The 26,731-nt window shown below is 41.1% G+C and overlaps 1 protein-coding gene across 1 annotated transcript; it reads right to left on the reverse strand.

Annotated features, from left to right (window-relative positions):
* Positions 1 to 14,735: 14,735 nt before the first annotated feature.
* On the reverse strand, positions 14,736 to 26,265 carry LOC145571910 (uncharacterized). The gene is made up of 11 exons (XM_081630935.1): positions 26,136 to 26,265; positions 20,675 to 20,735; positions 19,002 to 19,069; positions 18,038 to 18,312; positions 17,290 to 17,941; positions 16,948 to 17,192; positions 16,627 to 16,831; positions 16,433 to 16,525; positions 16,215 to 16,331; positions 15,794 to 16,132; positions 14,736 to 15,695 (listed from the first exon to the last, which is right to left on the reverse strand). The coding sequence occupies exons 4-7, from the start codon at positions 18,296 to 18,298 to the stop codon at positions 16,802 to 16,804; spliced, it is 1,188 nt and encodes a 395-aa protein (XP_081487061.1). The 5' UTR covers positions 18,299 to 18,312; positions 19,002 to 19,069; positions 20,675 to 20,735; positions 26,136 to 26,265; the 3' UTR covers positions 14,736 to 15,695; positions 15,794 to 16,132; positions 16,215 to 16,331; positions 16,433 to 16,525; positions 16,627 to 16,801.
* Positions 26,266 to 26,731: the final 466 nt, after the last annotated feature.

Consider the following 26,731-nt stretch of genomic DNA (forward strand, 5'->3'; position numbering starts at 1 on the left):
TAACTTTGGTTATTTTTGCAGGGAGGAGAGGTTGGAAAGTCGTTTGAGAAACAACTCAAACGGGCTAGGGAGGAGACCCCCGCCGTTCTCAACAAAATAAAAAAATCCACCTCCGCGTCAACTCCAGGCGCCTCAGCCGGGCATCAGCAGATGCGGATAGCGGGGCGAAACGAGAAGATAGGCGGCAGCTTGTGCCTTGATCTCGTCAACCCCTTATCAGCAGCCGCGGGGTTCAGCACGCCTGCAAGCGGTTCCCGCTTGGCCGGCTCTGAAGGTAAGAACCCTTTTGAATTCCCGCTTGAGCTGGGGTGGCCTTTGCGGGTGAAATCCCATTCTCAACAGACGTCATCTTCAGACGGTCGGCAACAAATAGGTGCTGCCTTAGTTTCGCACTCATCACGTATTGATTGTGGTGCAGATCAATCTCCCCGCTGGCCAGACTTCCAGAAGCATGCCAAAGCCATGCTGGAAGCCGTCCGGAAGAGGGATAAAGACAGTATCCCTGGGATAGAGACGTTCAATCTGGAACGCATTCTATCCCTTCTGGCTGAGGTAGGAAACTTGTCAATTCAATTTTATTTTTTCCAAGTGTTTTATCCCGCCTGCAATACTTATACCGCCTGCTTTTTTTGCAGGCCATGCTGCGGGTGGACGGGCTCAAATGTCCTTATTCCCGCAAACGGGAAGAGGTAAAGAGGGCCAAGAAGTCCGCCCTAGACGCTGACAATATTGCTTTACACTCCACTATCGTAAATGAACTTGAAACTAAAGCAATCATAATGACACGGGCGTCTAGAATCCAGCAGCTGGAGGCGGATCTGGAGACGGCCAAACAGCGGGCGGGTGATGCTGAGACGGCCCAGAAGAAGGCGGAGGAGGCCCAGAAAAAGGCGGATGAGAGCGCCAAAAAGGCTGATGAGGCGCTCAAGAAGGCCCAGACGGACCTTGGCACACTTCAGGGTGTTTCTGAAGAGAACACCAAACTGAAGGCTAAGGTTCAAAAACTAGAGAAGGAGGCTGCTCAGGCTCAGAAGAACTTTGCAGCAACCCTGGAGGCGGAGCAAAACCGCTTTGTTGCTAAGAGTGACGCTAATAATGACGCCTGAATGAAGATCGCCTGGGCTGCCTTGTACCCGGACGCGGATTATGGCGTCTGGGCACTGGCTCACAGGTACGCCGAGGACGTGGTGTACCTGAGAGAGAAGGGTAATCCAGAGCCTGAGTCCTTCAACGCCTGGGTTAATGCCAACAATGAGCCCCTCGTACCTCAGCTACTTGGTCCGGGTGAAGCGCAGGAGATACCCTCAGATGATGAGGAGGAGGACCACGAGGAGCCGCCTGCAGGCCAGAAGTGATTTTTCAGCGGCAGTATGCCAATCCCTCTTTTTTTTTTTTTTTTTTTTCTTTAGTTCTGCGGCAGTATGCCAAAACTTGTTTTTCCGGCCTGCGTGTCGAGTGTATTTGTATTTACCGGCTAAGGATCTGGGTTAATTAACAATCTCTTTCTCCTGGACGGGGTCCGGTTAACATTTTAATCCACTTCAACCGTTTGGTTGGGTGGACTTTATGAAATGCACCGACTGAGTCGGTTTTGATCATTTTGCGTTTGAATTTTAATTTCGCAAATTTTAATTTTTCATTTTTGCCTAACTTATCAAAAGCATGCGACGATTTTTGCCTAACTAATCAATAGTCTGGCTGTCCTTGCCCCTGGACGGCTGTGTGATTGGTTTCAAATGGAGTTGGTTGATTGACTTGAAAACGTCTAATGCTGTAAAAAGCATGATATGTTTGCAAGTTAATCAATCACAATAGTGATTGCCCAAACCAAGTGCACAGCCGTACACCAACAGGCGTTCCAGTCACTACCCAGACGGTGTTTATCCGTCTTGGTAGAGATTTCATAGCCATTGAACGACTCCTTTGCCCCAATTGAGGTAGGAATTGCAATTTTGGAATAAATAACCTAAGTGAGACCTTCAGCCGGTGACCGACTGATGCCCCAGGGCATCCGGTATTCGGCAACTTGATCATTCTTCACAGGTCATTTTTGTCAGACGGCTATGAGTTGACCAATTAGGTCGTTCAATCTTTGCCGTCTGCATGGGTACGTAGAACCGACAAATAGTCTGTTTTCTGCGACGATTGCACCCAGAGGGGTGTCGCCGGACGCCTTTGTCCATGTTGGGACAGGCGATTTTAAAAAATGAGCAACTATCCGGCCATTTTAGCCTATGGTCTTGTTTGAGACCGGTTGTATAGCCACTAAACGTTTTTGTGCTTAGTTTTTAGTCGGAGTATTGAATTTACACTAAGTATCGAACTTAGTTGTTTAAACAAACGAGTCTGTCTGGGTATTACCCAGACGGACAGGCAATTTACCAAGTATCAAACTTAGTTAGGTAAATGAAAAATCCGTCTGAGTATTACCCAGGCGGATAATCAAACTTAGTTAAATAAACAAAGTATCAAACTTAAATAAACAAGAGATCCGAGTATTACCCAGGCGGTCAAACAAATGTAACCTTTACTAAGTATCGAACTTAGTTAAGTAAATGAAGAATCCGTCTGGATATTACCCGGATGGATAATCAAACTTAGTTAAATAAACAAAGTATCAAACTTAAATAAACAAGAGATCCGAGTATTACCCAGGCGGTCAAACAAATGTAACCTTTACTAAGTATCGAACTTAGTTAGGTAAATGAAGAATCCGTCTGGATATTACCCGGATGGATAATCAAACAATAAATCAATTTTGCAAAAAAAGTCTGAATCTTCATTAATTGACTCACTGTTTACAAAAAATTTACATTCTCAGAAGTAATACTTTTTTAGATTGTCTACATTCCAGGCGGTAGGTGCCATCCCTTACTTCTTCAAAGATCTGGTAGGGGCCTTCCCAATTTGGGGTTAGCTTCCCCAGCTCATTGGCCCTATCGGTTGCCTCCATTTTTCGTAACACTAAGTCGTCAACTTTCAAAGGACGCTTGTGTACTTTTTTTTTGTAGGCTCTCGTCATTCTCAGACGGTAAATGTTCGATGGGCAAGACCGCTTCAGCACCGTAAACCATGAGAAATTGGGTTTCACCGGTTGCCCCCTTTGTTGTTGTCCGGATGGCCCATAGGACATGGATTAACTCTTCTGCCCATAAGCCACCGGCTCTTTCTATTTTCTTCTTAATGCCGTCTGAGATGAGTTTATTGAAGGCTTCAACTTGGCCGTTTGCTTGGGGCCGGCCAACAGATGCAAAATAGCTTGAGATCCCCTGATCTCCTAACCAAGTTTTTAGCTGAGGCGTCTCAAACTGAGGACCATTATCAAACACCATAGACATAAGTACCCCATACCGGGTGATAATGTTTTTCCAGATGAAGGAAATCACGTATGAGGTTTTGATGTTTTTAACCGCCTCAGCTTCTACCCACTTGGTGAAATAATCCACAACCACCAAGATGTAGCGCTTTCCGCCTGGAGCAGGCGTGTAAGGACCTAGAATGTCCATGCCCCATTTTGCAAACGGGATTGGGCTGTGGATGGCCGTCAGATCAGTAGCCGGACGGTGAATGAGTTTGCCAAATTTTTGGCACTTGTCACATTTCTTTACCAACTCCTTGGCGTCTGCCTCAAGAGTGGGCCAAAAATAATGTCGTCTGGCTCTGACGGCTAGGGACCTACCTCCTATATGAGAGGCGCAGAATCCCGAGTGCAAGTCTTCGAGGACTCCTTTCCCCTTTTCTGGGGTGACACACTTCAGCAAAGGCTTCAGAAACCCCGCCTTGAAGAGTTCTCCATTTTTCAACTCGAAGCTTGCAGCTCGCTTTTTCAGGACGACTGCTTCCTGTGGCGAATCAGGAAGTGTACCGTCTGAGTGATAGGCCCGGATGCCATCCATCCAGGTAGAGCTTCGGTCCAGAATTCCAATGGGATCCTCATAGACGCTTCTCTTTTCAAGAACTTCCCAAAAGACTGACCGAGGCGTATCATGGCAGGCGGAAGACGCCAGTTTTGACAAGGCATCCGCCTGATTGTTTTCTGTCCTAGGCACCTGATTCAGCCGGAATTCCTTAAGTGCCTTGGCCTCTTCTTTGACTTCCTGAAGATATTTGATCATAGTCGGATGGGTAGCCTCGTAGCTTCCCTCATACTGGCTAACAACCAATTGAGAATCAGAGTAGGCGTCAATTTTCATGGCCCCTGCCGCCTTACACATGCGAATGCCGGCTAGCAGGGCTTCATATTCCGCCTCATTGTTAGAGGCTTGAAATTTGAAGCGTAGTGCATACTCAAATCTGTCCCCTTCAGGAGACTCGTAAATTACGCCTGCACCACAACCGTTTTTTGTAGAGCTCCCGTCTACAGACACTTTCCAAACCTGATCAAGATTATCCGGAGCCACCGGACGGGTCATTTCAACAATGAAGTCGACAAACGCCTGACCTTTCACTGCCTTTCTTGGTTCGTAAGTGATTTCAAGACTTTGCATTTCAATAGCCCATTTCAACATTCTCCCGGATGAGTCCAAGGTAGACATTGGCCGCTTGAGTGGCTGGTCGGTGTAAATCACCACCGGATGTGCCAGAAAGTAGGGCTTCAATTTTTTGAAAGCCATATACAGAGCAAGGCCAAATTTTTCAACCATGGGATACCGGAGTTCAGCATTTTTAAGAACATGGCTAATGAAGTAAACCGGGAGCTGCACGCCGTCTCGCTCAGCAAGGAGAACGGCACTGAGGGCATGATCTGAGACGGCTAAGTACATGTACAACGTCTCCCTAGGCAAAGGACTGACCAACCTAGGTAAAGAATGCAAATGCTCTTTCAACCTCTGGAATACCGCCTCAGCATCATCCCCCCATTCAAATTTGGTCTTCTTCCTGATTGCTTGGAAAAAGTAGAGGCACTTGTCGCCTGACCGGCTGAGGAACCTCCCCAAGACGGCCAGACAGCCGGTGAGTCTCTGCACTTCCTTGACAGAACGGGGTGACTTCATGTCTATCACCGCCTGTATCTTTTCAAGGTTAGCCTCTATCCCCCTTTGATCAATCAGGAATCCGAGAAACTTCCCAGACTCAACACCAAAGACGCATTTCTTAGGATTTAACATAACCTTTTGCCGCCTGAGGGTGGTGAATGTTTCTCGGAGATCAGCAAGGTGATCCGTTTGGAGCTTGGATTTGACTATCATATCATCAATGTATGCCTCCACATTCCTCCCAATCTGATTAATGAAGACCGTATTAATCATCCGTTGGAAAGTGGCAGGCGCATTTTTCAAGCCAAACGGCATCACAGTATAACAGAATAACCCCTGATCAGTGACGAAGGCCGTCTTCTCTTGATCCTTTTTCCACAGAGGTATCTGTTGAAAGCCGGAGTAGGCATCCATAAAGCTCATCAAGGCGTGACCGGCTGTAGAATCGACCAGCCTGTCGATCTTTGGAAGTGGGTAACTGTCCTTTGGACACGCCTTGTTGAGGTCTGTGTAATCAACACACATGCGCTAGGTCCCATTCGGTTTCTTAACAAGGACCACATTGGCCACCCAGTCGGGAAAATTACAAGGCCGGATGAACCTGGCGTCTAGTAGTTTTTTGACTTCGGCAGCTGCCGCCTGACTTCTTTCCTCGCCGTGGTTTCTTTTCTTTTTCCGGATGAGCTTCTTTTTGGGGTCCACGACGAGTTTGTGGACAGCGAGATCCGGGCTGACGCCTGACATCTCTTCCACTTCAAAGGCAAAAATGTCTTTGAATTCCTTCAGCAGAAGGTGCAAACTTGCACCCAAAGTAGCATGAGCAACATTCCCAACCTTTACAGTACGTTCTGGATGGCTGTCATCCAAAACGAGATCGATGCTTTCACCAGCCGGTTGGGGACGGAGCTCATCTGACCGTTCACCGGTCATTGATTGCTATTTTTTCTCTTTCTTCACCTCCACCAGCAGAGGTGCCTTTCTTTTCTTTCCGGCTGCTGGTGGGGCAGGTGCTGGATCGGCATCCTGACCGCCTGGGGCCACGGTATCTCGGACGGATGAGAGATAGCACTCTCGGGCCGTCTTCTGATCCCCATTCAGGGAACCAACAGAGCCGTCATCCCTCTCATATTTGATGAGCATCAGAGACGGGATGATTACTGCCTTGGCTACGTTGAGGGTTGGCCGGCCAAGGATAATGTTGTAGGCGGTCAACTCCTCAACGACCAAGAATCTGACGACAATATGTCGTCCCTGGCCTTTCTCCCCCAGCCGGATGGGTAAGTCAATTCTTCCGGCTGGGTAGACCATCCCACCCCCAAAACCAACCAAGGGGTGGGTGACCGGATGCATGCTGCTGACATTGTATTTCAGCTTTTGCAGGCACCGGAGCCTGATGATGTCTGATGAGCTGCCGGTGTCAATAAAGATTCTTCCAACCAGCTGGTTGGCAACCTTACATTCAATGACGACCGGGTCATCATGCGGACGGCGGACGCTGCCCCTGTCCTTCTCAGTAATCAAGATGTCTGGGAAGGAGGTGCTTGCAGACGCCTGCTCATCCTCATCCTTGTCCATCTTTCGAAGATTGCTCTTGGTGCCCCGGATGGTAGGGCCACCACATGAGAACCCACCTGCTATTGTGTAGACCGGCTCCTTGTCGGTATCCGAGCTACTAGCAGGCTGGGGGGTAGTCTTGGAGGACTGACCCTTGTTTTTCTTCATAGGATTCGGCTTCTCAATGGACAGTCGGTCCTTTACCTCCATGAGGATGGAGTTGCAGTCTTTATTAAACTTGTACTTGGGGACGTACGGTTTAAACTCTTTCTTTTTCTTCTGAGACGGCTGATGAGAGCATTAACCGCCCAAATTTCTTTTCTTTTCTTGCTCTCTTCTTTATTTTTGGCCGGTTGAGCAGACCGGCTGTCTTTCTGTTTGTCGGACTTTTTGGAGTCCGACTGGTTACCAGGCGAGCAGAGGTCGGTATCTTGAATGTAGCTTTCCGCCTCCCTCAGGGCCGCCTGTAGGGTGAAAGCTCCTTTTCTGACTAGGTCGAACTTAAAGGTCGACCCGTCTCTCAGACCCTTGAAAAAGTCTGTAAAAGCTACCTCATCAGACAGTCCCTGAATCTGAATTCTGATCAGATTGAACCGCCTGACATATGAGCGCAGCCCTTCTCTCTCTCCCTGCTTAACAGTGCTCAAATCAAGGCTTATTTTCTTAGCAGGGATGTTCATTGAGAAGTTGGAAGCAAACAGGAAGGCGAGCTTCCTGAAACTATCGATGGACCCGGCTGACAGATTACCAAACCATTGTTGGGAAATGCCCTTCAATGTGGCCGGGAAGCACCGACCCCAAGTGGCATCATCCAACCCCTGCAGATACATGAGGTTGGTGTATGCCATGAGGTGGTCTTCCGGATTGGTGGTACCATCATAGGTACCAACCAATACATTCTTAACCTTGGCCGGCTGGGCCGCCTCAGTTATCTCCCGGGTAAACACAGAAGGCTGTTCACCCAGGCGCAGCAGACGAAGCTGCCAGTCCAATGGCTGGACGTTTGGATATGCCGCCTGACCTCCAAAGAAGGCCGGCTGCATGAAGTGAGGGAGATATTGTCCGTAAGCCTGAGTAGGCACATACGGTACAGCTCCAATCATGTGAGGGCCAAAATGGACGGTATTTTCGCCTGTCTGGCTCTCATGCAAGGAGGGTGCACTCCCTGCAGAAATGTTGTTGAAGTTGTCTGGAAAGTTCGACGTTGAAGCCGACTCAGACAGCGATTGGTTTCTCTTCCGGTTGATGATCTCCCGGGTATCAAGAGTTGATTTTTTGTTTCCCACCGGCTGTTGAGTCCGGCGGGTGTTGTTGTTGTTCCTCTTAGGAAGGAGAATCTTTGACCAATCACTGGTCCCGGCTGCCTTCTCCTTTGGATGAGGAGTTGGCTGCCGGTCTCTGACTGACTTCCCCTTCTCCAGAGGAGTCTTCTTCGCCGACTGACCTTTACTCGGGCCAGCCCGGCTTTGGGTGATCAGCTCTTTAATTTCACCCTTGAAACTTGTCATGAACCTTATGAGTTCGTCTCGGGTGACAGGGGCTGATCCTGCGGCCGTTTGGGTTTCCCCTTCCGGCTGCCCAGAGGGTCGGTTTGTACCCGCCTGGGAGGCACCCCGCTCTAGAGTGTCTCTGGGCCGGATGCGCTTGGTTATGAGAGAGCCATCATTGGCTGTAAAGGTTTCGACTTGAAGATCCTCATCTTCATGGTCTGTAAAGACTTCTAGGTCATCGCCCGGACGGTTAGGGGGTGGTACAGACTCTAGAACCATCTTCGAGGTACTCTCCCCACAGACGGCGCCAAATGTTTTGGGTGTTTTTGTCCCTCGGGAAAGTTACAACACGAAGTCTGATCCGGCTGAGCTGTACCTGCAAAATAACGGAGACTCCGGGTGGTTGGAGCTCCGCCTCCGACGGTCAAGTTAGTGACTTGAGAAGGAATAAAGAGAACGGAAATTTAGGTAGGTATCTGCTCGGATTCCAAGCTCAGGTGTTTCTCTGATGTGAGAGAATGCAAGTGTAATAAATGGTAAAACGTGCCCTCAAAAAGAGGGACATCTCCCTATTTATAGGGTCTTTGGGATTTGTGCCCCTAATTAGGTCACTGAACCCTAATCATTGGTGGGCCGCGCCGTTTTGCGGCTTTCTCGGGATTTGGGCCTCAAGGCCGCCTTTTTCCCTTAATTTCTGGAGTGACACGTGTCAAGCAGGGATTGGTCCACTTTGGGCCATCCTGAGGCTGGCACGTGTCATCCTCTGATTGGACCACGTGGCGAGGTAAAATTACCCTAAACACCACCCAACCAAACGGTTGTAGTGGATCAAATGTAAACCGGACCCCGTCCGGGAGAAAAGAGAAATTGTTAATTAACCCAGCTCCACATCTGGTAAATACAAACATACTCGGCACGGAGGCCGGAAGAGTAAGTTTTGGCATACTGCCGCAGAAAAGAAAAAATAAAAAACAGAGATTGGCATACTGCCGCTGAAAAATCACTTCTGGCCTACAGGCGGCTCCTCCTGGTCCTCTTCCTCATCATCTAAGGGAATCTCTTGTGCTACACCCGGACCAGATAGCTCAGGCGTGAGGGACTCATTATTGGCGTTAACCTAGGCGTCGAAGGACTCAGGCTCTGGCTCACCCTTCTCTCTCAAGTACACCACGGCTTCGGCGTACCTGTGAGCAAGTGCCCAGATGCCATAATCCGCGTCTGGGTACAAAGCAGCCCAGGCGATCTTCATACGGGCGTCATTGTCAGCGTCACTCTCAGCAACCAGGCGGTTTTGCTCCGCCTCCAGGGTTGCTGCAAAGTTTTTCTGAGCCTGAGCAGCCTCCTTCTCCAGCCTCTCAAACTTGGTCTTCATTTTGGTGTTCTCTTCAGAAACACCTTGAAGTGTGCCAAGGTCCGCCCGGGGCTTCTTGAGCTCCTCATTAGCTTTCTTGAGGCTCTCATCCGCCTTCTTCTGGGCCGTCTCAGCATCGCCCGCCCGTTGGTTGGCCGTCTTCAGATCCGCCTCCAGCTGCTAGATTTTTGACGCCTGTGTCATTATGATTGCTTTAGTTTCAAGTTAATTTACGATAGTCGAGTATATAGCAACATTATCAGCGTCTGTGGCGGACTTCTTGGCCCTTTTTACCTCTTCCCGTTTGCGAGAATAAGGACGCTTGAGCCCGTCTACCCGCAGCATGGCCTGCAAAAAAGCAAACGGTATGAGTATTGCAGGCGGGATAGAGCACTTGGAAAAAATAAAATTATCAAGTCTCTTACCTCAGCCAGAAGGGATAGAATGCGTTCTAGATTGAACGTCTCTATCCCAGGGATGTTGTCCTTATCCCTCTTCCGGACGGCGTCAAGCATGGCCTTGGCATGCTTCTGGACGTCTGGCCAACGGGGAGATTGATCTGCACCACAATCAATACGTGATGAGTGCGAAACTAAGGCAACACCTATTTGTTGCCGACCGTCTGAAGATAACGTCTGTTGAGAGTGGGATTTCACCCGCAAAAGCCACCCCAGCTCAAGCGGGGATTCAAAAGGGTTCTTACCTTTAGAGCCAGCCAAGCGGGAACCGCTTGCTGGCGTGGTGAACCCCCGGTCGCTGTTACGGGGTTGATGACGTCGAGGCCCATGCTACCGCCTACCCTCTCGATTCGCCTCGCTATCCGTATTTGTTGATTCCCGGCTGAGGCGCCAGGAGTTGAGGCGGAGGTGGATTTTTTGGTTTTGTTGAGGACGGTGAGGGTTTCCTCCCTAGCCCGTTTGAGATTTTTCTCAAACGTCTTTCCAACCTCTCCCCCCTGCGAAAATAACGAAGTTAAAGTTAGCATCCGGGGAAAATAATCGTTGAGACCAATCTAAGAAAGGGTCAGGCGTTTCTACCTTGGCCTTGAGTTCGGCCGCAGCTTTCTCCGCAAGCTCCTTGCGGATGACTGCAGAGGACCGCTTGGGAATCTTCTCCGTCTGCAGCATGTTTAATGCTTCTTCTGCAAAAAAGAGATTGGTCAATATCATAAATCAATTCTGAATAAGAAAACACTACAGACGGAAATAAACTCAGGCGCATACGTTTGGTAAACATGTGTCCTAGCCCGCAGGCTGCTAGGAAACACTCGTCCCTGAACCAGGCGCTCTTGGGGATCCAGTTCTTGGGGACTTTTATTGTTTCCCCGGTTGACAAGGTCGCGTCTGTGAGGCCGAAAAAGTCTGCCTCAATGATCTTGTCAAAATCTTCCTCTGGGATCCGGGGAAGAGCGCACTTCCGGCCCGTCAAGTCGGGCTTCTTATTGTACTGACGGAATTCATAATTCTCCCGTCTGCTGGGAGCTGACATCAGGTAGAACCTGTGCTTCCAGCTGTTGAATTTCGAGACCTTATCCAAGGTCATCATGTATTGGGGATGCGTGGTTAGAGTGTACGATGCCCTCCAGCCGCCTGGGCTTCTGCTAAGATAATGCATACTAGCAAAAGCCTCCACCCGGGGTTAAGCCCCTGGAACTCGCAGGCGGCAACATACCCCAGAATGTTTGTCCAAGAGTTGGGGGTAAGTTGCCAGACTCCGAGGCCGTAGCCTCTCAATATTGCCTTCACCGCCTGGTGAAGGGGGAAGCAAAGACTAGCCTTGAACGCCGCCTCATAACAGCCAAAATAGTTGTTGGCGTTCTCTTCATCATCCTCCCAGGCGATGGTGCCATCCTCAGGCGGCACCCGGATTCTATACCCGTCTCCTAACGGGTGCATTTGCGTAAAATTCTTTAAGTTCTCCTCCATTTGGATCCGGTCCTTGGAGGAGACGTGGATGTTGAAGGGATCGTCCTTCTCGTTCCACTTCTTCCTTTCTTCCTCCTCGCTATCCTCAAGCGGGGGTAAATCGTCGCTGCTCTCAGAGGTAGAGGCGGAGCTGTCGCTCTCCGTCTCCTCCTCATTTTGGGTCAAAGGGGCTAAGACGGCCTCATCGCCGCCTTGGTTGCACTCTTCCAAAAAGGAATCAGCGGGAGTTGAAAGGGCGCGCGGAGGGGATCTCTCCAGAGCCGTCTGGTCTCCCTGACCAGACGTTTCTCCCTCAGGCGTTTGGCCACCTGAGCCTTCGATTCTGTAATTTGGATCAGTTGTCGTCTGTATAGTCCGAGCCATTGTGTCCTGCACAAACACATAAATGGTCGGAATCCAAGGCAAAGGGTGGTCCCAACACCCCGAGACGGCACTCCCAGTCCTAGACTCAGCCGTCTCAGGTGACCGGCTGGACTCTAACCTAGGCTGTGCCGTGTGTGTTGGTGATGCATCCATTTATTGCAAGAAATATGTACAAGCGGTGAAACAAGAAAAAGAGCTAAGTGATGCAGAGACGGTACCTTTGGATTTGATATCTGAAAACGGACGGGTCCGGCTGGGTTGATGGAGTACGAGCTTCCTTGCTTGCACCTGACTCAAACGGATGACTTCTGCTCTCTCAAAGTTCTCTCTCTAAAACAATTTTTGTAAAGCGTACAAAATTATGAGGGTAAACGGCTATATATAGAGGGTAAATACAGGGGCAGTTCCGTAATTTACTCGGAAGGTGAACGGTTACTTCTTTATGGTAAAATTACCGCCAATCGGAGAGTGACACATGTCACAGATGCCACGTGGCGTGCCACGTCAGAACTGTGAGGGGCAAATGTTTAGGGTAATTTTACCCCGTCACGTGGTCCAACTAGAGGACGACACGTGTCAGCTTCAGGTTGGCCCAAAGTGGACCAATCAATGCCTGTCACGTGTCATTCCAGAAATTAAGGGAAAAAAGGGCGGCCTTGAGGCCCAAATCCCGAGAAAGCCGCAAAGCGGCACAGCCCACCAATGATTAGGTCAGTGACCTAATGAGGGGCACAATTCCAAAAGACCCTATAAATAGGGAGATGTCCCTCTTTTTGAAGGGACGTTTTACCATTTATTACACGAGTATTCTCTCACATCAGAGAAAGACCTGAGCTTGGAATCCGAGCAGATACCCACCTAAATTTCCGTTCTCTTTATTCCTTTTCAAGTTACTAAGTTGACCGTCGGAGGCGGAGCTCCAACCACCCGGTGTCTCCGTTTGTTTTGCAGGTACAGCTCACGTCGGATCAGTCTTCGTGTTGTAACTCTCCCGAGGGACTAAAACACCCAAAACACAAGGTATATACGTTCCAAGAGTTTTGGTGCGTAATCTCTTTCACTTTACGTTATTTACATATTATTAGACTTGGTGATGACTCTGATCAAAGCATAATAAGTCAATCAACAATAATTATTCAATCAAACAAACATACCAATTTAATTCTTGAATAATTAGTGAGCACATACTATTTATTGTTGAACCCTTTTTAATTCTACCTCAGTGTCAAAGACACCTTAAACGCATAATGCGCCAAAAATCCTGTCCCTCGGTGTTAAAAACACCTTAAGTGCACAAAGGCACCAACACACAATTTATTCCTCGTGTACATAGACACTTATATAGCTCCTTCCTCATGCTTAAAGCATCAATAAAAATTATTTGAACCATAATAAAATTCCTTTTCAATATTCCAAACATAATTAAACATGTTGTTTAATTAATCATGCCTTCTAACATGCCATAAATAAAAATGTGGTTCAAACACAACATGCCCAAAATATAATCTTCCAATCTATAACCATCAAAAATAATTCATGCTTCCCAATTCAATCACAAACATCATAAATTCACAATTCCATACATAAACCTTAGCATGATACTACTTGTAATTGATTGAAATCAAACCTAGCATGATCCTACGTCATCAAAATATGCTAAGTACGCGAACATACCTCAAATAAGCCCTTAAAATAGCCGATTACACTACAACAATTCCCGAACCAAGTCTCCTACATAAAGGGACAATAATACTATTTTAATTACCCTTGTATACACAATTTCCAGCAACTTAAACTCACTTTAAATAACTTATAATAACCTGAAAATTATTTAAAAACCCCTAATTAAACTCCTTTTTAATGGATAATCACTCACTTTAATTAAAAATCACAATTATACTACTTTAAATAAAATTCCAACATTTTAAACTAATCAAAAATCCTTTAAAACTTCATTAAAATACATCTTTATACTTAAATTATCCATAGAAACATTAAATTATCTCTTACCCCTTTTAAACTCAAGGATAAAATTTAAAGCATAAACAAAAACTTCGTTAAAAATCAAAAACTGCCCGAAAATCATATTTAGAGGCTAAATTTGGCCACGAGAGGGTGGTTTTCACCACCAAAGGTAATGAATCTTTCTTAAAACGTTATTTCCACTCGAAAAACACTATTTTTTTAATCCAAATCGGAGGAGTTTAGAACCTAATCGGGATTAAAACGAGATTAATATTAACGAACGGAAATCTAATTATTAAAACATGAATTTGCGTGTTCAAAATAAATCTGGAATTAAGTTAAACTAATTAGTAGTTATAATCACCAAAATTTCAAAACATCATTACTATAAAAGCCCTAAATCAATTATTCATAAAAACCCTAAAATCATGATTTTCAATAATTAAAAACCCTAGGTTATAAAATTTATAAAATCTGAAAATTATAAAGTTTAATCATCAAAATACAATTTGATACTAATTAAATTAATTTCAAACAATAAAATCAAAACCCATAAATCAATTATTATAATTACACAAATTAATAAAACAAAAGAGAGAGAAAATAAGACTAACCTTTTTGTGTGGGAAATTTTTGGGGATTCATGGGGTATTTATAGAGTAGAAAGTGTAGGGTTAAATTTGGGCTTATAAAAATGTGGGCTTGAGTTATGGGATAGAGCCACTAGTACATAATTAACCTTAAGTAACACCCTAAAAGTGTTACACAAAGTGGTAAAAGTGTTATTATAGACAATAGGTAACACTTTATTGGGTGATACATCCGCCCATGTTACCAAAGGTCTTATGTAACACTTTGGGTAACATTAGGTAACACTTTTAAAAGTGTTATTATAAACCCTTTTATGTATCACTTTTAACATTATTAGTATCATTTCTAAAGTGTTACTATTTATTTTTTATGTAACACTTACTTATCTTTAGTAACATTTTTCAATCATATAGTATCACTTTATCCGACATTATGTATCACTTTTTCGAACTAATGTAACACTTTGTTGATTATTAGGTAACATTTTTCAATCATGTTTTGACATATAGTAGCACTTTATTCGACATTATGTATCACTTTTTACAAAGTATTGTAACATTTTATAGATTAATAGGTAACATTTATTATTATTATTATTATTATTATTATTATTATTATTATTATTATTATTTATTATTATTATCTATTATTTTTTAAAAAATACAAGAAAACATAAATTATATGTACAACAACTATATGAATACGTAATCAACACATAATAGAAAATAATTTGGATTGAAATAACTTCATATTTCTCACAAAAAAATCCATAAACACCAATTTAAATGTTTGGCCAAACAATATAATAATCCAAACACAAAGAATATTAAGTTCGATCTCTAGCTTGGAAAAAGTAAGGAAAAACAAAAAACTTCCAATTTCAAAAAAGACAACGATAACAATAAAAAAACAATAATAATAACAGCGTATAGCAGTAGCTACACAGCTAGCTAGCATAACGACAAATGTCATCAGCAGTCTTTAGTAGCAACTAGCAGTAGACAGTAGTGGAAGCTTCCAGCAATAGCAGACATGAATTGGCAGCAACCAGCAGTAGTAGACATGAGTTGGAAACCGAATGAGCAAGATTCAGCAGCAAAACAACAGCAAAACAGCTGAAAACAGCAGCAAAACAGCTCGAAATAGCAGCCAAAACAGCGCGAAACAGCAGCAAAACAGCTCAAAACTGCTGAAAACAGCAACAGAGACCAAAACAGCAGCAAAACAGCTCAAAACAGCAGCAAAACAGCTCGAAACAGCAGCGAAACAGCTCAAAACAGCAGTAAAATAGCTGAAAACAGCAGCAAAACAGCAACAGAGACAACAGTAGCAGCAAAACAGCAGCAAAATAGCTCGAAACAGCAGCAAAACAGATCAAAACAGCAGCAAAATAGCGGTAACAGTAGCAAAAAAGCAGTAAAAGAAAGTTCTTGTTGATCATCAATTGCTATCCCAATTCTTCATCTTCATCCGTTTGATCCTATGTGTGAAAGCATCATGTATAAAAAAACTATAACAAAAATTAAATAATTCAATAATAAGAGTTTGTGCTATTTAAAAGATTATACATTAACTTACCTCATTTCGTTGTTGCTCATTAGAGTGTACAATGGGAATATGATCTGTAAGTTCTGGATTGGATGACACATTTTCAAGTGATCGAGTCAAAGTATCCAACACTTCAGGATCACTTTGCTTGAGCATCTTCATTAATTCTGCTACAGTTTCTTTCACAATTTGGTCTTTATAGGGCTTTAAGAACTCATCGGGAATTATTGGATTGTTGCTCTTTCCCCTTAGTGAACATATCCCTGGTTGCTTTTTTCTATGGCCAAAGTTATTTGGTTTATTCATTACTTCATAGTATGCAACATCTCCATCAATTTCACTTTGAATTTGTACCTCCTCCATCTTGTCCTATAATGGGAATCTAACAATCAAACAACTAATTTGAGACAAATAATCATATTCAAAAAAATATGCAAACAACAGGACTTACAATGTTACTTTGGGTGGGCTCATAAGATGTTTTGTATTTCTTATCTGCTTTCCTTTTACGACTTTCTTTGTACATGAGTGCCAAGGATGGTGGCTTTTTTTCAACATCTAGTTGTTGCTGGAATAAAAAAAAAACACATCCAAATAAGAATTGAATGAATATTGTTTACATGATCCTTGTGAGAAAGATATAGAAGGAAAAATGGTATAAAAATATACCAATTTATGCTATTTCCTCGCTAAAGTCATAGTACCCATGGTGTGCCTATCTTTTTGATCTATACTTATTTCCCTTTTTTTCTGGCTGTCTTCCTGCATGCATGCATAGCACACGGTTCATAATTTAACACATTTCAATTTGAGAAAGAAATAAACAATTGTAATATAAATGGAAACAAACAACATAACTCTACCTGGACTGGTTCCAAATTCCAAAATTCTAGCAACTCTTTGAAATGTGCTTCTGGAATTATATTAGGTGGATTTGCCAACCTATCACCATCATTGTCGTACGGAGTAAAGTGTGTTGCCTTTACACTACATTTATATCTACGCCACAGCCTTCCCACGGATGTCAAAACACAATCTTTACCTTTTTTCCGAGATTATGTATTTCTTCTGTATTAAGTAAAATATTAAACAAATTAGGAAGCAATAAATTACGTCAGCCACTTGACATATAATAGCACATAAACTAATCAAATCACACCATTTAAAAAAAAAAAGGTGCATACCTTCACGTAACTCCAAATTTGTTCCTTGTCCGGAACATAATGCCAACTAATCTTGTTCAACGGTGCTAGAGAAGAATTACGAGCTAAAGTCCCTAAGAATCTTGTAAATGTATTCACAGTCTTATCATCGGGACCAATAGGCTTTCCCATTTCATTAAGAACAATAGGCTTACGCTCCTCTAATGTCCATTCATGGACATCTTTACACATAGTTGGTCCTCTAGTTCGCTTACTTTTTGGAGGTGCTACATGAATATTAACTCGACAAAGTCATTAAAATCATATATTGCTCTTAACATATCTATCTTAAAATATTTAGAACGGAATGATAGTGATCATTACCTATTTGTTCACTTTCTTGCTCTTGATTCATTAGTGGTACATCTTGCATTATTCCTAGCTCCTCAGGGGCAAGAGTACTCAAATCCTCACTAAAAGCATCTTCTTCATCATCATATTGTTCCAAAATGCGTTCATTTGAACCCATATGATTCTCATAATCTTCCTGTAAGTCATGTCCAAATCTTTGTTGTTGTGAAAAACTTTGTGCTTGTGAACTCCCTAAATGCCAATCTAAACTAGCCATGTTAACAGGCCGTGAACTAGTCATGTTAACAGGTCGTAGTTGTCTTCGTAGTAATAAATCACTTTGTTTTGCTCTCCTCTCTTTTTCACATAACTGTGTTTGCATTTGCCTATAAGTACTGAGTGAACCAGGGGCAACCACTGTCTTACTCTGCCCTGCCTTAGTTTGGATACCATTCCCAATCCCAACCTCTTTCTCTTGCTGATTATGGATTCCTGATTTTTTCTGTGCAGTAGACTTGGCCAATTGGATTTTTCTTTGTGTTGAATCTCTCCCTTGTAATCCTTGATCAGAGTGTTGTCTCTCGGTGTCTTGAAGATGCATCTTAATTTGATTAGCCATTGGTACTGAAGAGACACATGCCGTGTCCTTAGTGTTTGTGGTTATCTTCCCTCTCAATGCCACAACCTGAAATTAAGTATTCACGAGAATCATTAAACAAGTATTACATGATTTTTGAATAGTTATGATTCACAAAATTAAGTTGTCAAAAAAAAAATTTACCACTTTCTTTGAACGAGATCTCAAGTTTACAGCATTTTTCCTTATCTCATTTTCATCCTCTTCACTTGAGTGGTTCAGTTCACCCTCTTCATCAGGTGTATACTCGTCAGTATCTTTAGTCACCTTCTTCCTTTTTTTCGTTTGTTTCGATCCCTTCATTGACTGTTTCATTTCATTAGCCATGGATGTAACCCCTAAATCCTTCATCCTGATTCTATTTTGTTCTATAGTTTTTTGTCTAAGTTTCTCATATTCTGCCATCTAAATATTTCTTCCTACAAAGAACACACAAGGCAGTCAGTTAGAAATTCCACCAGAACAAAAACTCAGCAGTCAGCACAAGTGACACAAAATTCAGAATTCTCTATTATATTTATATAGTAACCTGATAGTCTGATAAGTAATCCAAAAACCAACTAAAAAAAAGGTCCAAGTAAGCAAAACTTAGTTTATATTATGCAAGGTATATACACCAGTTGAGATATTACCAGAGAGTTGATTATTTGACAGGTTGGGGTGATGGGAATTGAACCTCCAACCTCTTAGTTGAGAGGGTGGGATCTCTAATTTTCTACCATCCAGTTCCCACTTGATTCTCATACCTTACTGCTTCTTTGAATGCAGGAAATGCAATCACATATATACTTCGTATTAAGCATGCAACAATGTTATGCAGTTATTGTGTACGAGTAAGAAGTTTAAAACCATTAATAGACACAATCCATGGCTTTGTGTAATTTCACAACATAATAAGAACAATTTCTTTTTGGAATTGGTCAAAGCCCTCAAAGGTTGTTATATACATACCTAGATAAAGCTATCTGAATATATACCCAGCAACTTGTCTAGCAAATGAAGAGACATGGGTACAAACTGTAAGACAACCAGCATATCGAAACTAAAACACAGGCTTTGCACAATAATAACAAGAAGCCACAGGGGCAAGCTAAGAATTATGACATACTTATAAACATAAAATCAGCAACTTCAAAACTCTGAACCAGTCACGAAGACAACAACATGAGCTGAAATCTGCAGAAAAAAGTCAAGACAATAGAAAAGGAGCTAGAAGTCACTACTCTGAACTCAGGAGATTGGGGTCTAAAACACAAATCTTACAGAGTATTTGATACACAGAAGCGCACACTGAAGCCAGCAATAACTCTAATAACAGCTTCAAGAACATAAAATCAGATTTTAGGCCAAATAGGCACTAAAACAAAGCTAACAAACCTGAACCCAGTAAACCATCCTTGCTGGAAAGAATATTTCAAAAATAAAACAGCAGCCATTCTCAAGTAGCACAAACAACCAAAGATAGTTAAGATCTTCATGTAAAAGGGTAACAGAAAGGTGGAAAAATAAAAAGTCTAATAAGGGGCTGCAAGCTGATGATAGTGGAGAACAACAAACAATATAGCAGTTTATAATAAAAGGTCTGAGTCTCTGAGAGAGAAAAGAAAGGGAATACAAACCTGTAAAAAATGTTATTGACTTTTCAATGGATTTATTTTAGCTTTTAAGATAGTTTTATATGTGCATTATACTTGAGCTCTGTTTTTTGTAGGTCCGACCTTAGATATTGACTGGCAGAACAATGTTTCTTTTGCAACAAGCTCTACAGATAACATGATTTATGTATGTAAAGTCGGGGAAAGCAGCCCTGTTAAAACCTTTGCAGGTCATAAGGTTTGTTTTCTTCTTCTTTGTTGTTTTTACATGCATGTCCTAGTCCTTATGTGAAGTCAGGTGCTGAGTTGCTCTTTCTGTGCTCAATTTCTCAGTGACTAGCTAACCATGTTATGAAAATTATATTAGTACTTAAGTTACATACCCGTATCCACGTCAGATCACAAGTCAGATCACATGGAATTTCAACACAAGTCATATCATATCACAATTTCATCAAAAAAACTCTCATTTATAATGACAGAATTAAATATACAACACAAGTCAAGAGATCAAATTACTCCCCACGCATGACTCATACAACAAACAGTTGCATCAGGTTCATTAAAATGTAAGGGACTAATCACAACTCTAATCATTCAATTCTCATGCTCATAATCAATTCACATGTTCTGAATTAGCTCTGAATTTCAGTTCTGAAATTCAGCACTGAATTCAGTTCTGAATTTCAGTTCTGGATTTCAGTTCTGGATTTTAGTTCTGAATTCAGCTCTGGATTTCAGTTCTGAATTCAGCTCTGAATTTCAGTTCTGAAATTCAACACTCTGGATTTCAGTTCGGAATTCAGCTCTGGATTTCAGTTCTGAATTCAGCTGGATTCCAGTTCTGAATTCAGCTCTGGATTTCAGTTCTGAATTCAGCGCTGGATTTCAGTATACTCAAAGGTACCAAAATTCCCAAGCACCTAAGCACAAAAAAGCACCTAAAAGCACCTGAGCACCAAATTGCAGTAAAACTCTGATTAGCTAATAGTCTAATTCATATATTGATCTTGCTAATACTCAGACTCAGACTGTTAGCAAGATTAATTTACCTCACACGCTAGCTTTATAAATCTTGCAAAAAGTGTGACGCAAATTAATCTTCCTAGAACTAAAGTCTGATCATTTATAATCATGCAGTGCAAAGATTAAAGTTCATTGAAATTATGTAAATAATAGAAAGTACCTTAGTGAAGCCCACACAACTAACCTGCTGCCCGAGCACCAAGATACCACACAGCTCAAAACTGCCAAATGTAAATACTGTCACTATAGTATCAACCTCAAATAAATTTAATAATTTATATAAAGGTTAGAGTAAATTCTTTAGCACAACACTAAATTTAACAACTTATAAATTTCATAAGAAAACAAGTTCAAACAGAAAAATAGAACACTTCAATAATAGTTTGTCAAATCTAAATAATAAGTTCAAACGAAGGATAATTATTATAAAAAAAATAATCTAAACATGTCACTTTGATGGTTCCATCCAATCCCAATCAGTTTCATCTTTATCGGAACTTTCTTCGTGATTATGATCCCTCCTTTCATGGTCAATGGGCACCTCAACTCTGTCATAAGGAGCTTCTCTGCACCAACTTTGGTGTTCATCTCCATCAGTAGCCAGAATTACATCCTCTGCGGGTTCACGAACTTCATTCATATATGTGTGTTCAGATTGCCCCTCGGCATAAAAAAAGTCTCTTGGCAAATTTCTGTGCACATAATGCCAATCTTCTTCAAGGCTGTCTTGAGTGTAGAACACTTGATGCACTTGTGATGCCAAGACAAAAGGATCATCTTTAGAACACAATTTCTTAAAGTTAACGCAAGTGAGTCCATAATCATCTACTTCCACATGGAACCAATCACACTCGAACAACACAACATTAAATGCACTCCAATAATCGACCTCAATTATCGATTTTATAGCCCCATAATATGTGACATTACCAAGAACAGGATTGTGATCCTTGCTACTTGCAAAGCTTTGAGTCAAAGCGGTTAAAAAGACTCCGCTATTTTGAGTTTTACACCTTTCATCATGATCTCTAGTGTAGAACTTATATCCATTGCAAAAATATCCGGTGTACCTCCTTGCAATAGTAGAAGGACCTTTTGATAGCCACTTAATATGATCCGGGACATTATCCACCATAACCTTTTCTCTAAACCAAACCATGAATTCATTGCTATGCTCTTGCGCCTCTTTCCACCTTCTTTTTTGTTTGTCTCTAGACTTCTTCTTCACAAACTCTTCATGTTCCCTTCATAGTATTAACCATATAAGTAAGGTAATAAAACAATATAATGTAAACACAGTTGATAAGATATTAAAAAAATTACTCACTTGATATAATTCTCAACTTGGTCATCTTCAAAATTAAACAACACATAACGATGTGCTAGAGCCATTGTGTCTGAATCAAGAGTGTATGCCTTCTCTTTCTTCTTCCCTTTCTTTTTCCTCCCAAGAGGATAACCTGCCTTAGGGAATAAAGGTGATTCTTCATCAATTTCATCAGTTTTCTCTTGACTTTTGTTAAACCACTTAGATCGTTTCTTTATACTAGCATTCAAATACCTAGAGCAAAATATCAAGCACTCTTCAGCCAAATAACCTTCCGCTATAGAAGCCTCAGGGCGACATCGGTTTTTAACATATGATTTTAACTTTCCGAGGTACCTTTCTATAGGGTACATCCACCAATCACACACCGGTCCACCACGCTTGATTTCATCAACCAAATGAATTGGTAAGTGGATCATTATGTCAAAAAAAGAAGGTGGAAATATTCTTTCTAGTTCACAAAGAGTCTCGACAATTCCTGCTTGAAGGCGATCTAAATCTTTCGGATTGATGACTCTCTTGCATATTTCCCTAAAAAAGCCACTCAATCTCATAAGAGGTAAAGCAACGTGCTTTGGTAAAGTTTTTCTAATTGCTGACGGAAGCAAGTGTTGCATTATTATATGGGCATCATGACTCTTGTACCCTGATATTTTCCCCTCCTTGACTTGTACACACCTTGCAATATTTGATGCACAACCTTGAGGCAGCTTTGCCTTCTTCAAAACACTACAAAAATATGCTTTTCTCTTCCTTTGTCATTGAGAATGATGCTTTGGGCAGTAAAACATACCGCTCGTCATCTGTATCTATAGGATGTAGTTCTTCCCTTATACCCATTTCTTGCAGATCTAATCGAGCCTTATGATGATCTTTTGACTTTCCAGGTACGTCTAACAAAGTTGCCAGCACATTATCACATACATTTTTTTCGATGTGCATGACATCCAAATGATGACGACAACCACAATCTTTCCAATAAGGCAAAGTGTGGAAGACAGAGGACTTTCTCCAAGGACAATCTACATATTTCTTTTTTGGTTGTAACTTTCCAAACTTGTTTTCCCAGTTTTCCAACATGCTTAAAATTTGATCCCCTGTTAAAGGATCTGGAGATGTCCTCTCTTCCTTTTCCCCATTAAAAGACACCATATCATGCCGCCAAGGATGATTTTCATCTAACCATCGACGATGAGCCAAATAACAGGATTTGTTACTATTACTCAAGTGATGATGATTAGTCTCGAAGTGACAATAAGGGCATGCAAACTTCCCTTTGGTGCTCCAACCCGATAACATAGCATAACCTGGAAAGTCGCTAGTGGTTGATTGTAAAGCTGCATGCATCTTAAATGTTTGACGCTTCTCCGCATCATAGGTGTCTAACCCATACTCCCACAAATCTTTGAGTTCTTGAACCAATGGTTGAAGATAGACATCAATGTCATTTCCAGGAGAGGTGGGCCCGGGAATAAGGAGAGATAGCATTAAAAATTCTGGCTTCAAGCACAACCATGGTGGTAAGTTATAATTAATTAGAACAACAGGCCATGTACTATGTTGTGTGCTCATAGTTCGAAATGAATTGAATCCGTCACTTGCGAGGCCCAAACGAACATTACATGTCTCACTAGAAAAATCTAGGTACTTTTGGTCAAACTCTTTCCATGCCTCACCATCAGCCGGATGCCGCAATAACTCATTTTTCTTTCTTTCTTCATCGTGCCACCTCATTAGCTCTACTTTTTCTGAACACATGTACAACCTTTGAAACCTTGGTTTAAGAGGGAAATGCCAAAGAACTTTTTCAGGGACTTGATGCACTTTCTTAGGTGGTTGATTGCTAATATCTTCTTGACATTCAGTCTGTGTTTCTTTCCACCTTGGAGCATGACAAACATAGCAAGACGTGGCAGCTTCATGCTCTTTCCAATATAGCATACAATCATTACGACATGCATCAATCTTGTCATAATGAAGACCCAGATCTTTTATCAATTTCTTTGCCTCATTAAAAGAGTTAGGCAAATTGGATGCATACGGTAACACTTCTCGAAAAAGCTCCAAAAACTCTGAAATTGCTATATTAGTTAACCCATGAGTACACTTCAAAAGGTAAAAACAAATAATAAATGATAGCTTTGAAAATTTTTTGCACCCAGGATATAACTCTTGTTTACCATCTTCAACTAACTTATAAAACTTCTTAGCCTCATCATTCAGCTCATCTCCAACACCTTCACACCTTTCTGCCACATCTCTATGAACATCATATATCAGACGTTCAATATCATCATGCATGTCTTCAACATCCCTCTTAGTATTTGATGTTGATGACATGCCCTTTTCATAACAATGCCATCCTTCAGTGCTGCTAGGCTCAAACCCATTTGCAATCAAATGATTGAACACTGTCTCTCTACGATGCCAAAAGCGATGATAGCACGCCTTACAAGGGCAAGTAATTTGATCTCCAATTGCTCGTAAAGAGAACTCTTTATCTAAATAATCCTCTACACCTTTCTCATACTCATGACTAGATTGTAAGAAGTTGGTCCAACTACTCACTTCGTCTCCTTTATCAAAATTTAAACACAACGAATTTAAAGATTTAAAATATTGGCATATAATTTTAACATTTATAAAAGGAATGACAATATATTTAATCAAGGACCAAGGCAAGCCCTTTCAAGCTTTAAGTATTGAATAAGGAAAGAAAATCTAAAACTGATTGAATCAAATGAAACTATAGCTAAACTAATTTTATTAATCCTTATTCTAAACTAGCTGTTATAATGACTGAAAATTAGCTACTAACATAATTACTATCAGAATTTCGGGGTAATAACCCCAAGCAAATAATCATTCGATTGCAAGTCACATCACAACAAGCCAAGCATATATACATGCATACATATAAAATGAAAATCATGTTGCAAGCCACATGACTATTGAGAACATTGACTTAAAAAAAAAAAAATCTATACAGGTATGTCTCAATATTTCTGTTCAAATTCCAATCTGTCAAAGTTCTGACAACTTCAGTTTATTATATGGTGGGAAGGACTAATCAGAGGTGTCATTACCGTGGCCTTATCCTACAAAGCATAAATATTCATTTTGTGATTTGTAGAAAAATCTGCAACACTAAACCTTTTTTTTTTAAATGAAATTATATTACTCCAGTTTTCAGGTTTTGTAGAGGTATAAATTGAGAGATCATTGATGATCAGTTGTAATCTCATTGTTGTTCTATTTAGTACTCTGGTTAGTTTTCTGCATACCCTCTTCATTTCTATATATTTTTTGTGCGTGTGTTACACCAGAATTTTACCCAACATTGAATTGCATAGCCTAAATAATATTCGCCCTTACAATCTTTCTATATAACGCAGATAAATACACACACCAGTTTCGAAGCGGAAAAGGATGCAGAAACTGTACTTATAATCAAAACTTGTGAATTTCAAGCATCATAAATGTTTAGTGCTTATATTGGTATAAAAGATAGTGTACAACGTTTTTTCAATGGCAAAAACAAACTATGAACAGATAGTTCAATATTATAATTCTAAGAATTAAATATATTTAACCTTCCCTAATACATTATTTTGATATTGATAGGTGAATGATTGAACCATGTTAGGAATTAATAAAGTCATGAAGGCTAATAGCATCAAATTTTAAGGCTCGCACCGGGCTGCCCCGGGTTAACACACCCAACACAGATTTTATCAACATTTTAAACAAAACAACATATAATGATTCTAATGAATTTGAAAATATGTTCAGCTTCATGACATTGCATAACATCAACATAATTACCATAATTAATCGAATGCTACAAAAGCACACACAATTGATCACAAACCCATAGAAAGAAGACTATTTTGTCTGATCAAAGTTTCACATAATCAACTAGTAACTCAGAATATAAGATTAATTCTTTTTTTTTTACAGGAAGAAATAGCAATTTATTAAATCAGACTTATAATGTCCTGTAGTACAGCATCATATACACACACGGGTACCTCTTCCATCCAAACTCTAACAAAACATTCTTCCTCCACTACTATATGCGCACACATTTTGCAATTTTACACTAATGAATTTGCATGTAATCTCTCTACAAACTTAAATTAAAATTCAATTACAAAACATAAAAATAAATAAAAAAAAAAAAAAAACTTGATTCCGATAGATTCTTGAAAATTAATGAATAATTAATTCATAGATTCTTGAAAATTAATAAATAACTAAAAAATTAAAACAACTACCATAAATCAGAGATTACCTGCAATTGAAAGCACGAAAATAAGGCTTGATTTCGATTATACCCAAGATCGTCACAGTTCGCTGCTGCTAAAGGAGGAAATTCAAGGACGAAAATTGCGATCGTCACAGTTCGCTGCTGCTGAAGGAGGAAATTCAAGGACGAGTGAGTGTTTTTTTTTACTTCTTTGGCGGTTTCAAGCATTATTTTACCCCAAAATTTTACAAAATTTTTTATTTCACTTTGGCGGCAATAATAACCTAGAAGTAAAATTTTACCCCAAAATATTGTAAAATAAACTCAATGCTAGGAACGTAAGTAAAATAATGCTTTTTGCGGTTTCAAAATAGGAACGTAAGTAGAAAAATTTTGCTGTTTCAAAATAGGAACGTAAGTAGAATTCAAAATAATGCTAGGAACGTAAGTGTTACTAGGAATGTAATTATTTTACCCCAAATTTTTACGTTCCTAGTAACACTTTTTTTTTTTTTTTTTTTTTGAAAAATCCTAGTAACACTTATTATATCACTTTTTTAATTGAATTTTTTATTTTTTCAAAAATAAAAAGGTAACACCTTTTAATGTTACTATAAAATGTTACCTATTTTAAAAGTGTT

The sequence above is a fragment of the Chenopodium album genome, chromosome 12 (assembly GCF_948465745.1).
Source record: "Chenopodium album chromosome 12, dcCheAlbu1.1, whole genome shotgun sequence".
Taxonomy (NCBI): domain Eukaryota; kingdom Viridiplantae; phylum Streptophyta; class Magnoliopsida; order Caryophyllales; family Amaranthaceae; genus Chenopodium; species Chenopodium album.